The sequence below is a fragment of the Pelophylax lessonae genome (assembly GCF_965119305.1).
Source record: "Pelophylax lessonae genome assembly, chromosome: 3".
In the NCBI taxonomy this organism is placed as follows: Eukaryota; Metazoa; Chordata; class Amphibia; order Anura; family Ranidae; genus Pelophylax; species Pelophylax lessonae.
In genome coordinates, this window is record NC_138770.1 from 653901978 (window position 1) to 653916418 (window position 14441).

At 41.5% G+C, this 14441-nt stretch overlaps 1 protein-coding gene across 1 annotated transcript in view; it reads right to left on the reverse strand.

The window, feature by feature from the left end:
• Positions 1-14441, reverse strand: part of ASB3 (ankyrin repeat and SOCS box containing 3) — a 286288-nt gene that overhangs the window by 77798 nt on the left and 194049 nt on the right. The window contains exon 8 of the mRNA XM_082249958.1: positions 391-636. Within this exon, the coding sequence (XP_082106084.1) occupies positions 391-636 (246 nt within the window). The remainder of the gene's footprint in view (positions 1-390; positions 637-14441) is intronic.

The following is a 14441-nucleotide window of genomic DNA, read 5'->3' on the forward strand; positions in this document are numbered from 1 at the left end:
AGAAAGGAATCTGCAACAAAGTTTGTTAAAATCCTTGTAAAGTACAGAGATCACCCAGAGGGGGATGTTTTTTTATCAACAAAAGTGGAGTTACGTTTTAAAGAGGAACCTCCACTAATGGGTGAAACTCTGCTTTAAAATTAGTTTTACCCTTAGGCGTGAAGGGGTTGAACTAGTTACTTATACATTTATAAGAAAAATTAATTACTTTTTTAGTTATTGTGAATACTAAGTGTGCTCTTCATTTCTGAATAAATACAAGGCTCTAAGTGACCAAAGTCAAGCAAATAACAAAAGCAAACCTACTTTCCGGTTACACACAGAGGACAAGAAAGGACGCCACAGTGTAAAAATAAAGCTAGTAGAAGTAGAAAATATAACAGTTCTCACCATGTGGCGTCCAACAAATGTGCAGCATCGAGCCCGGCCAGTAGTAAGTACGGCAGCCATTCTTTGTGATGGTTTTTAGATGACTGCTGTTTAAATGCATCAAGTTCGTCCCCAGAGGGCAATGGGCAGCGCTGGCTCAGAAAGTATTGGAATAAAGGAAAATTGTTGTATTCTAAACATTTCTGTAAATAAAAGCTTGACAGCTTCAGCCCGTGTTTGAGGAGCAGCGATGCCAAACTGGAATGCCTGAAAAATCACAAGAAAAATTCATTTTTTAGAAGAAAACACACGTGCACAAATGTGAGGCATATATAATCCTTTAATTAAAAAGATGCATTTTTGGATAACTTACTTTTTTATGTTACAAGGTGACAGAAAGCCAAATCTGCCTGTTAGTGAAGTGATTGTCTGTGGTCTGATTCCTACGTTACTTTATTATGATCATTCCTGCCTACAGGCTGTATAATATGCAAATATCACTTGTATTGTCTGTAGCAGGCAACTGACGAGGGAATTTTAGAGATTATATTTCTATTTTATTTTCCATATTTATATAGAATGTGCATATTGCACAGAGCTTTACAGAATATACAAAGCCTACCTCCAGGGAAAGGAAAAATCCTCCCTTGTGGTGGGACTGCTTCTACACTACAAGGGATAAATGCTCACCTAGGGCAGTGGTCTCCAAACTGTGACCTTTTACTTGCTTTTATCCAGCCCTTGGGGCACCATTCCTCCCATTAACACCAGCAATGGGGAACAATTCCTCCCAATGAGACCAGCAATGGGACACTATTCCTCTCATGGACACCAATGATGTGGGCACTATTCCTCCCAATGACACCAACGATGGGGCACTATTCCTCTCATGGACACCAATGATGGGGCACTATTCTTCTCAAGGACACCCAAAATGGGGCACTATTCCTCCCAATGACACCATGATGGGGCACTATTCCTCTCATGGACACCAATGATGGGGCACTATTCTTCTCAAGGACACCCAAAAATGGGGTACTATTCCTCCCACTGACACCAACGCTGGGGCACTATTCCTCTCAATGACACCAACGATGGGGCACTATTCCTCTCATTGACACCAATGATTGGGTGCTATTCCTCCCAATGACACCAATGATTGGGTACTATTCCTCCCAATGACACCAATGATTGGGTACTATTCCTCCCAATGACACCAACGATTGGATACTATTCCTCCCAATGACACCAACAATGGGGCACTATTCCTCCCACTGATACCAATGATGGGGCAATATTCCTCCCAATGATGGGGCACTATTCCTCCCAATGACACCAACGATGGGGCACTATTCCTCTCGTCGACACCAATGATTGGGTACTATTCCTCCCAATGACACCAATGATGGGGCACAATTCCTCCCAATGACACCAATGATTGGGTACTATTCCTCCCAATGACACCAATGATTGGGTACTATTCCTCCCAATGACACCAACGATTGGATACTATTCCTCCCAATGATACCAATGATGGGGCACTATTCCTCCCACTAATACCAATACTAACAAAAGTCATACAAAAACACAAGGTTGTACTGGGTCTCAAGCCAAAAAAAAAACCTATGTTTAGGTAAAAAAAATAATAATAAAACACAGACAGAAAATGAAGGCCTAAGGGACCAATGATGGGGCACTATTCCTCCCAATGACACCAACGATTGGATACTATTCCTCCCAATGACACCAACAATGGGGCACTATTCCTCCCACTGATACCAATGATAGGGCACTATTCCTCCCAATGATACCAGTGATGGGGCACTATTCCTCCCAATGATACCAGTGATGGGGTACTATTCCTCCCAATGATACCAGTGATGGGGCACTATTCCTCCCACTAATACCAATACTAACAAAAGTCATACAAAAACACAAGGTTGTACTGGGTCTCAAGCCAAAAAAAAAACCTATGTTTAGGTAAAAAAAAATAATAATAAAACACAGACAGAAAATGAAGGCCTAAGGGACTTTTGTGAGACAAATAATGGATATTAAAATTATAATGATTTATTACATTAAAAATATACAAAAATACATGAAGAACATTCGACACTATCAATAGTGATCTTCAGTAAACAAAAAAAAAAAAAAAAAAAATACAAAATACATACAAAATATCACTTCATCTATTTCTGACATTCCAACATAATGTCATTATCAATCTGTGCTGCATAGATCTCAACACATTTCGCAAATCCAAAAGCTCGCTTCCTCAGGAGAAACACAGATCTGAATAGTTAAAGCCTTAATCAGAATCCTCTCATATAACCATTACTGTTCCTCTACGTCCATTCCAATAGATGGCATAACAACAGAAGAAAGATCCTTCTTCCTCTCAACAAGTGCAACTCTTCCCAGCGAGTTTGGGAGAGAAGGGATGCCAAGCCAGAAAAATATGAAAAGGCGAAGCCTCCGAATATAAAAGCCAGAAGATGGAATCCTAAAACTTGATGGTCTGGAGCTGGAGAGGTCTGGCAGCGAGACTAACCACATCAGTGACCTAAATCAATAAGTGTCCCAGCACAAGGGACATTACTTTCCATCAGTGTTAAGTTTTCCCTGTTCTACAGTCTCCTGGTTTAGTAGAAATCCTTCTCCTCCAATGTCCCCTACCCCCGCCACAATAATCTTCTGGTGATTTAGGGGGTAATAGAACTGAGAGAGCTGTCATATCCTGCCATCAAAAGTGCCCTACTATGCCCACCTCCTCCATTGACGGCAGCTGTACTATAGTTTCTATGCATATAAACACTATCTTTGAATAGAGTAGAGCTGCAGGATTCTGGATAAAATGAGAATCTCAATTTTTTTTTGCTTAGAATAAAGATCACGATTCTCAGTGTAATATGATCTTTCACATTATACAAAAAAATGGACTATCTGTACTAGTTTATTTTTTTTTTTTAATTCATTGAAGTGTAGTTTTCCTCCAAAGAATTGAGTTTGAAAGACCACTGCGCAAATACAGGGGTGTGTGGGGTGTATCGGAGAATGAAGATATCTACTAAACCAGAGGACAGCAAGCACACTAATGGAATGTCCTTGTGCAATTATTATTTTTTTAAACTAAACTTTAAAGCGCAGTTCCAAGCTAAATTGAAACCAGGTCTTAATCACTCGATCACCACCCCCCCCTTCCTCCCCCCCCCCCCTCGTTTTTGCACATCCTTTTTTTTTTTTTTAGCCATTTTGTACCTTTTTTTTTTTTTTTTTTTTTGCAGCAGGACTTCCGTCCTAACCTCGCTGCAGCAAAGTACGTCATCTCGGTTTTGGTTTGGGCCCCTCCTCCTTCGCCACCTTCTGGGACCTGTGTGTGACCCAGAAGATGCCAGGGTCATTCAGAAAGCGCAGAGTGACTTTGTGAAGCCTAAAGGCTTTACTGTCGATTTCCCTTAGTTGCAATGGCGGTGCCTGCACACGAGCCGATGAAATCGGCATTGGGGTGCAGACATCGTGGGATCCCTGGACAGGTAAGTGTCCTTATATTAAAAGTCAGCATTTACAGTATTTGTAGCTGCTGACTTTTACATTTTTTTTTTTTTTTGAGGCTGGAACTCCAATTTTACCTGCCACTATGTATCTGGGATAGGAGACAATAGCAGTCAAATAAAACACATAAAAAGCACTGTAAGAACCGATCAAATCCAAATTTCTAAACACTGTAACGCTCCTGCGTTTTATGTATGATGTGGATTTTCAGCTGCAGAAATATTCCACTTCAGTAGTCATGTAGAGAAACGCTGAGACACCAATTCCAACTCTCAATGACTCATCATGTGTGGATGATCTCAATTCAGCAAGTAAATACACACACTCAATAAGATGTTTCCTAGAGTGATTTATGTATATAGTAACACAGTGATGATAGGCTGAAGAGACAGGTTGGGTAGAGATGGTAGATGACAGACACTTGAAAGGAAATGTTCTTGAAAGTAAGATAGTAGCAGATGGGATGCAGATAGGTTTAGCAATCATGTATGGTAGCAGATGACAGAGTAGCAGGTGGACATACAAGAGAGATCAACCCAGTGCAAGAACAGGTGGTAGTAGACTCAAGAGCTAGCAATCTTAGATAATGCAGATGTAGTAATAGTCCTTAGTATGCAGAGCTAGATAGTGTAAGCTTTAGTATGAAAGTTATAGAGGCTTCCCCTGTGGGGTACTTATCACTAATAGCAATGTAGCAGAGGAGAGGTTCAGCAAGAGCGGATGATCCGGTAGCGGGATACAGGGATCAGCGCAGCGTGGTTCCGACAGCGAGGTATGCTTGCAAGCATGAGAGCTTCAAGACAGGTTAGTAACAAGGTACAAAGCAGTTTGAACGAACACATGTGAGTGAGAGCCGGCGATCTAAATAGCCATCCAGTCCGGCGCTCAGTGATGACAGCATCAGTCTTAAAGGTGTATGCGCACCTTACCAAAAGAGAATGGTGGGGCGCATACACTTATGAAAGAGTAATTAGGGTACCCAAAGGTACCAGAACATTACAGTACCCCCCCCCCTTAAGGCCGGCTCCTGAACGCCTCTGGAGCTGGTTTGTCTGGGTACTTCGCATGAAAATTGCGAATTAATCTAGAGGCATGTATGTCAGAGGTGTTTAGCCAGGTGTCGTCTTGGGGCCCATAGTTCTTCCATCGAACCAAGTACTGAAGTCTTCCTCTGTGGATACGAGAATCCAGAATCTCTTTTATCTCATATTCTTCTCCACCTTCAACTTGTACAGGAGGAGGAGGTGGGATAGTAGGCCTTATTCTTTGGTCAGGAACATGGGGCTTCAGTAGTGACACATGGAAAATGGGATGTATTTTGAGGTCTATTGGCAATGTAAGCTGTACTACAGCTTTTCCAATAAGTTTCTTGATTGGGAAAGGTCCCAAGAAAAGAGGTCCAACCTTTTTGCTAGGGATTTTCAGTCTTAAATTTTTTGTTGAGAGCCAAACGAGGTCCCCGATAGCGTACTGAGGAGAAGGTCTTCTGCGAAGATCATAGTACTTCTTTTGTTGACTATGAGCGTGTGCAATGGTAGTATTAAGCAAACCCAGAGAGTCCTTTATTTGGGTAAGATAGTCTGAAGCTACTGGGTTATTTGAAGGAAGGATGCGTGGTGGAAGAATAGAGGGATGAAACCCATAGTTCAAGTAGAACGGACTCTGCTTGGTCGTACTGTGGGTTGCGTTGTTGTAGGCAAATTCTGCCAGAGGGAGAAGATCCACCCAATCATCCTGTTGGTAAGAAGTGTAACAACGTAAATATTGCTCGATGCATTGGTTGACTCTTTCAGTCTGTCCGTTGGTCTGTGGATGGTAAGGAGAAGTGAGCTTCCGCTCGATCCGTAGTATGTGACATAGTTCTTGCCAGAACTTGGAAATAAATTGTGATCCACGGTCAGACAGAAGAGTTTTTGGGATACCATGTAACTTAAAGACATGTTTCATCAGGAGTTCTGCCGTTTGTTTGGACGAAGGTAGTCTGCGAATAGCAATGAAATGTGCCATTTTTGTCAGATGGTCCACTGACACTAAGATGGTATTAAATCCTTTGGAAGGAGGCAATTCCACTATAAAGTCCAAGGACACAACTTCCCATGGAGTTTGGGGTATTGGTAGACTGCATAGTAGACCGGATGGTCTCGTAGTGTCAATTTTGGACCTGGCACAGACATTGCATGAAGAGACGAATTTTTGTATAGATGTTTTCATGTCAGGCCACCAGAATTGCCTGGTAATCAGATTAAGAGTCTTTGTCATACCCATATGTCCTGCCATAGGCACATCATGCGATAATTCCAAGATCTTGGTGAGTATGGTAGGTGGTATGTAAAGTTTGTCGTTGTAGTAGAGGAAGCCTTCTGCATCAGTATTTAGTTGTGGTGGGGGTGAATCCAAACTTATACCATGCAAAACCTCTTCCTTCAAGGAACGGACAACTCCAATAATGCGTTTGTGAGGTATTATAGGAACGGAAGGGATTTCGAAGTAGTTTTCTTCAGTTAGTCGTGATAGTGCATCCGCCTTTTTGTTCTTATCTGCAGGTGTGTAGGTCACTAGGAAGTTAAACCTTAGAAAGAATAGTGACCATCGTACCTGTCGGTGCGAGAGAGTTTTGTTAGTCTGAAGATATTGGAGATTTTTATGGTCCGTGTATATAAGTATTGGTAATTGGGTGCCTTCGAGTAGATGTCGCCAATTCTCCAGAGCCAATTTTATAGCAAGCAGTTCCTTTTCACCCACGGGGTAATTTATCTCTGGACTGCTTAGGGATTTAGAAAAAAAGGCGACTGGATGAAGTGGTGAAGTGTGAGTTGGTCGTTGGGAGAGTATTGCTCCTACTGCCATGTTTGACGCATCTACTTCCAGAATGTATTGGAGGGATGGGTCTGGATGGCGTAGTATGGGAGCAGAAGTAAACCTTGTCTTTAACAGGTGAAAAGCTTTATTTGCTTCATCTGACCATTTGAATGTTTTTTTAATGCTAGTGAGCTGTGTGAGGGGTCTCACAATGGCAGAGAAGTTTCTAATGAACTTCCTGTAGAAATTTGAAAATCCAAGGAATCGCTGTAGCGCCTTGCGTGTGGTTGGTGTAGGCCAATCCTGAATGCAGGATATCTTACTCATGTCCATCTCGATTCCTGTTTTGGATATGATGTAGCCTAGAAACAGTACCTCTTCTTTATGAAACAAGCATTTTTCCAGTTTCACATAAAGGTTGTGTGCAAGCAATCTCGATAATACTAGTCTTACATGTCTTATGTGTTCAGACAGGGATCGTGAATATATAAGTATATCGTCCAGATATACCACAACACAGACATCTAGTAAGTCTCTGAAAATATTGTTTATAAATCGTTGAAAAACTGCAGGGGCGTTGCATAGCCCGAATGGCATTACAAGATATTCAAACAATCCGTATCTGGTTCTAAATGCAGTGTTCCACTCGTGTCCATCACGGATTCGAATGAGATTGTATGCTCCTTTCAGGTCCAATTTTGAAAAATAGGTAGCTCCACGCACCTGCTCAATGAGCTCAGGGATAAGCGGTAGAGGATAGCGATCTTTTATTGTAATAGCATTCAATTTCCTGTAGTCGATGATAGGTCTGAGACTTGAGTCCTTATTGCGGACAAAAAAGAGTCCTGCTGCTGTGGAAGAAGTGGAAGGTCTAATAAAACCTTTTTCCAAATTCTCATCCAAATAGTCTTTGAGATGGGAAAGTTCATCCTGTGAAAGAGGATAAACATGACCGAACGGCAATTTGCTATTTGGGAGTAGATCAATGCTACAATCATAGTCTCGATGGGGAGGTAGTGCTTGAGCATTTTTCTCAAGAAAAACCTCAGAGAGATCCTGATAACATAGTGGTGCAATCTCATCTGTCACCACAGACAGGATCTTCCCGAAAGACGGGAGGTTACACGTACCCTCGCAATAGCAAGAGAGGAAGGTCAGGGTCCGTTCCTTCCAATCTATGGTTGGTTGATGTGTGTGCAACCAGGGAAGTCCCAAAACAATGGGAAAGTGGGGTGAAGGTATTAGATCGAAGGTAGTGGTCTCCATATGAGACCCGTTAGTAGTGACTAGGAGTGCCTGTGTCTGATCAGTGATCGGACCAGAGGATAAAGGAACACCGTTAATAAGACTCACTGAGACAGGTTTAAGTTTAGAAATAATAGGAACTTTATTTAAAGCAGCAAAACGTATGTCAATATAATTTCCACAAGATCCTGTGTCAATCATGGCCTTAGTAGTAATCCTGTTCTGGTCCCACTGTAATGTTAAGCAAACAGAAAGATAAGGGTTAGTGATTGAAGTTGTCAATCCCCCTAGGAGGACATGTGAACACTCACTCTTCTTTTTGTAGACTAGGGGACAGACGTTTATCTTGTGATCCGGGGATGCACAGTACAAGCAGAGATTACCAGATCGTCTTCTGGCTCTTTCCATAATTGATAGAGGTGGGCGTATGGTTCCTACCTCCATAGGAACGGGGTCAACGGCCGAGATCCGAGAAGAACTGGATAATGGCATTCCCATTTTCTCAGCCTTTCTTTCTCGTAGTCTTCTATCTATGGTGATACTGAGTTGTATCAATGCATCCAGGGTTTTTGGCAGATCCGCTCGGGCGAGCTCGTCTTTAACGGCCTCTGATAGGCCAAGCCTAAATTGGGTTTTCAGAGATGCATCATTCCATTCTGAATCAAGGGTCCATCTCTTGAATTCTGCGACAAAGTCTTCTACAGGTCTCCCACCTTGTTTCAAGGATCTTAATTGAAGATCGGCAGTACTCTGCCTATTGGGATCATCATATAGGCTAGTGAGTTCTGCTAGGAACAAGGCATAGGAGTTGAGAAGCTGATCGCTTTTCTCAAAAAGAGAGTCTGCCCAGGCCCGAGGATCGCCTGTTAGGTAAGAAATAATAGTACAAACGTTAATGTGATCAGTAAGGTAGGTACGGGGTTTTAGCAAGAAAAGTAACTCACATGCGTTTTTAAATTCGCAAAATTTTTTGCGATCGCCTGTAAATACCAAAGGAGGATTTATTTTGGGTTCAGGGGACTGAGCAGTGGTAAGTTGTGTCAGTCTAATAACCTGCTGCGACAGAGCCTGATTGTCTTCTTTTAATTCAGCAAGTGCGTGTATTAACGCAGTTACTTGCTGTTTTAATTGTGTCATTTAAGTGGTTATTTCTGCTGAATCCATTTGTGGTTCGTTCAATCTGTAACGCTCCTGCGTTTTATGTATGATGTGGATTTTCAGCTGCAGAAATATTCCACTTCAGTAGTCATGTAGAGAAACGCTGAGACACCAATCCCAACTCTCAATGACTCATCATGTGTGGATGATCTCAATTCAGCAAGTAAATACACACACTCAATAAGATGTTTCCTAGAGTGACTTATGTATATAGTAACACAGTGATGATAGGCTGAAGAGACAGGTTGGGTAGAGATGGTAGATGACAGACACTTGAAAGGAAATGTTCTTGAAAGTAAGATAGTAGCAGATGGGATGCAGATAGGTTTAGCAATCATGTATGGTAGCAGATGACAGAGTAGCAGGTGGACATACAAGAGAGATCAACCCAGTGCAAGAACAGGTGGTAGTAGGCTCAAGAGCTAGCAATCTTAGATAATGCAGATGTAGTAATAGTCCTTAGTATGCAGAGCTAGATAGTGTAAGCTTTAGTATGAAAGTTATAGAGGTTTCCCCTGTGGGGTACTTATCACTAATAGCAATGTAGCAGAGGAGAGGTTCGGCAAGAGCGGATGATCCGGTAGCGGGATACAGGGATCAGCGCAGCGTGGTTCCGACAGCGAGGTATGCTTGCAAGCATGAGAGCTTCAAGACAGGTTAGTAACAAGGTACAAAGCAGTTTGAACGAACACATGTGAGTGAGAGCCGGCGATCTAAATAGCCATCCAGTCCGGCGCTCAGTGATGACAGCATCAGTCTTAAAGGTGTATGCGCACCTTACCAAAAGAGAATGGTGGGGCGCATACACTTATGAAAGAGTAATTAGGGTACCCAAAGGTACCAGAACATTACAAACACATAGTTAGGTTATGTTAATTCCCTCTAGTGTTCTCTATAATTGTTTTATTGTATCTCTTGTTATGAAGACATATGTTCCTCAGCTCTATCTATTGGTCATAATGTGGTATTTAACTATTGGCTGAGGCAGAGATCATGGGGTCATCTGTCCGTCTCAACCAATCAGGGAAAGCTTTATATTTATTCATAGAATAGAAAGTTTCTTGTGAATGGCTTTGCAGTACTCAGCCTGACTTTATTTTATTTTTGTTGTTGTGCGATGGAAAGTTCCCATCTTACTCCCAGAACACAGCGCTGTATACTGTATGTTCAAAGGCTGAGGCTACATACAGTTAATAAAGTGGGCCCAGCAATCCCACCTGCAGTTTGTTTGGGCCAAATAGGAAGTGAGAGGAAATCCCTCCAAAGTGAGGGAATCCCTGGTTATTACCACAACTAATGTCCATATTGGAGGATTTTCCCTCTATTACTGTTCTGAAGACAAAACAAAGTTTGGGTCTTTCTATTAATTTTCCCAATGACACCCCCATCGTGGGCACAGACAGCAATAAAAACCTAAATATAGTGAATAACTTTGCGCCAGGGGATACCAATGTGCTAGTATACAAAAAAAAAACATAAGAGAAACCCTAAACACATACTGTATATGTAAATGCTGGAAGCTGCACTCATGAAAATGTCTTAATACAAGATTTGAGCAAACTATAAATACAAGTATGTTTCACTTCCCCTTTAAATAGTGCAGTGAACACCACAACTAGTGCAAACAGTGAAACCATTTAATCAATGACAACATTTTTTAGTAATATAGTGAGAAAATGTCATAGTAAATGTATAGTAAAGCAAAAAAAAAAAAAATGTTATTCAATGAGTGTACTGTGTATACACTAGTGGTGCACCAAAATTTTGGCAACCGAAATTTTCATCCGATAATGGGCCTATCCCATTTCGGCCGAAAACGGATCATAAATGCAGAAAATTAATGGCCACCGCCACAGCAGCAGCTTTCACTTTAACCACTTTACCAGTGCCGCCTACAGGGGGAGGAGTCCAGCGACGTAGGTCTACGTCGCTGGACGGGAACAAGCCACTGTGCCGCAGTAGCAGCATAGTGGCTGGGGCTAAAGTGGTTAACTTATATGGTGCGTGACCGCCCGCGGCCGGCTCCCAAGACCCGCCATTTGTACCTCCTTGCCCGCCCTGTGCTAGACTGGTTGCTAGAATCGCCAGCCGCCTGGCGTCGAGAAACCAGTGATGTCACGGTCCCGAGAGGAAAGGGAGGCCGAGAAGAGGACCCAACATCTTCCTCGTCCTCCTCCACACCTATTACTGACTCTCTGGCTCCACCCACCTTCTCCCTCCATCATCTACTGTATGGCCCCTACGGATAGGAAGGAAAGGAGCAGAACCAGAGTCAACCTGCTATCTGTGGGGAGCAGTGAGTGATAAACATATGATGTGTTATGATGTGCATAAAATCATTTGGGGGGAAAAAAGTAATTTTCGATTTCGGTTTTCGGCCAAGAGCATCCTGAATTTTCAGTTTCTGTTTCGGCCCAGAATTTAAATTTTGGTGCATCCCTAGCATACACACGTGATAACTTCATAAGTGCACATGGAACATCCTGAGAATCCAAAGCACAAACCACCACATGGTATGAATAATCACCTCTTTAGTATAATATTTATACCATGAAAAACGAGAGGACAAAACTAATCCCATATAAATAGAATTTATTAGTAAAAAGCTGATGGGTATTCACAAATAGAAGAAATGTACCCAGCATGTAAATTCAGAATGCTGCCCACAGACGTGAGTGATGAGTTAAGCTCCGCACACATGATCCAAAAATCAGACGACAGATTGTCTGGTTTTTGTTTTCATGCTAGTCGCATATCGAAGATGAAGAGTTTACTAAAGTTCCGAAAATTCATGTATGACAGAATATAAAAACGGAAATGATGTCATGTGTTGTAGTTTATTTGTATTGTATTTTCGAATGACAACTGTACTTATTACACGAAAATCTTACGATCTGGTATCGCACGAGAAAAAAGTTTGTGCTTGTCTGATTGGCTAATATCGGATAAACCATCGTGATTGGCTCTCAAAAGCTCTGTACTAATGATCCAAATAGAATACGATCGCTTCCAAAGCGGTATTTTTTGTCCGATTCTTGGTGTGTGTGTACGGGCCTTTAGTCTTCTGAGCTTCACCCAACATGTTTTGTCACAAGGGGACATCACCAGGGGCTGTTGAAAGTGGCTGACAGTTCCTATTACAATAAATAGGCTGCAAGAAAGGAGGAGCAAGAGATGGAGCCATGTCCTCCAGATTTTCACACTAAATGATGGACATTTAAAAAGATACACACACAACTTGGGTATCTTAAAAATAATAAAAGGAAAAAGAACAATACTTTAAAAATGGGGGTCTTAAAAATTACATTTACAATTTTTACAATTAAAAATCCTTTAATTTTTATGATTAGGACTTACAGCTAGTGAAAATCCAAAATTCAGTATCTCAGAAAATTGGAATATTACAATAAAAAAAAGGATTTTTAATACAGAAATGTTGGCTTACTGATAAGTATGTCCATGTACAGTATAGTATGCACTCAATACTTGGACGGGGCTCCTTTTTCATGAATTACTGCATCAATGCAGTGTGGCATGGAGGCGATCAGCCTGTGGCATTGCTAAGGTACAAACCCAAAAAAAGTTGGGACACTGTACAAATTGTGAGTAAAAAAGGAATAGACTAATTTACAAATCTCAGAATCTTATATTTTATTCACAATATAATATAGATAACATATCAAAATGTTGAAAGTGAGACATTTTGAAATGTCATGCCAAATATTGGCTCATTTTGGATTTCATGAGAGCTACACATTCCAAAAAAGTTGGGGCAGGCAGCAATAAGAGCCCAGAAAAGTTAAATGTACATATAAGGAACAGCTGGAGGACCAATTTGCAACTTATTAGGTTAATTGGCAACATGATTGGGTATAAAAAGAGCCTCTCAGAGTGGCAGTGTCTCTCAGAAGTCAAGATGGGCAAAGGATTACCAATTCCCCCAATGCTGCGGCGAAAAATAGTGGAGCAATATCAGAAAGGAGTTTCTCAGAGAAAAATTTGAAAGACTTTGGAGTTATCATCATCTAGAGTGCATAATATCATCCAAAGATTCAGAGAATCTGGAACAATCTCTGTTTGTAAGGGTCAAGGCCAGAAAACCATACTGGATGCCTGTGATCTTCGGGCCCTTAGACAGTACTGCATCACATACAGGAATGCTACTGTAATGGAAATCACAACATGGGCTCAGGAATATTTCCAGAAAACATTGTTGGTGAAAACAATCCACCGTGCCATTCGCCGTTGCCGGCTAAAACTCGATAGGCCAAAAAAGAAGCCAAATCTAAACAAGATCCAGAAGCGCAGGCGTTTTCTCTGGGCCAAGGCTCATTTAAAATGGACTGTGGCAAAGTGGAAAACTGTTCTGTGGTCAGATGAATCAAAATTTGAAGTTCTTTGTGGAAAACTGGGACACCATGTCATCCGGACTAAAGAGGACAACCCAAGTTGTTCTCAGCGCTCAGTTCAGAAGCCTGCATCTCTGATGGTATGGGGTTGCATGAGTGTGTGTGGCATGGGCAGCTTACACATCTGGAAAGGCACCATCAATGCTGAAAGGTATATCTAAGTTCTAGAACAACATATGCTCCCATCCAGACGTTGTCTCTTTCAGGGAAGACCTTGCATTTTTCAACATGACAATGCCAGACCATATACTGCATCAATTACAACATCGTTGCTGCGTAGAAGAAGGATCCGGGTACTTAAATGGCCAACCTGCAGTCCAAATCTTTCACCGATAGAAAACATTTGGCGCATCATAAAGTGGAAGATGCGACAAAGACGACCTAAGACAGTTGAGCAACTAGAAGCCTGTATTAGACAAGAATGGGACAACATTCTTATTCCTAAACTTGAGCAACTTGTCTCCTCAGTCCCCAGACTGAGGCAGACTGTTATAAAAAGAAGAGGGGATGCCACACAGTGGTAAACATGGCCTTGTCCCAACTTTTTTGAGATGTGTTGATGCCATGAAATTTAAAATCAACTTATTTTTCCCTTAAAATGATACATTTTCTCAGTTTAAACATTTGATATGTCATCTATGTTGTATTTTGAATAAAATATTGAAATGTTAAATTTCCACATCATTGCATTCTGTTTTTATTCACAATTTGTACAGTGTCCCAACTTTTTTGGAATTGGGTTTGTATTATGAAAGCCTAGGTTGCTTTGATAGCGTCCTTCAGCTCACCTGCATTGTTGGGTCTGGTGTCTCTCATCTACCTCTTGGCAATACCCCACAGATTCTCTATGGGGTTTAGGTCAGGCTAGTTTGCTGGCCAATCAAGCACAGTAATACCATGATTATGAAA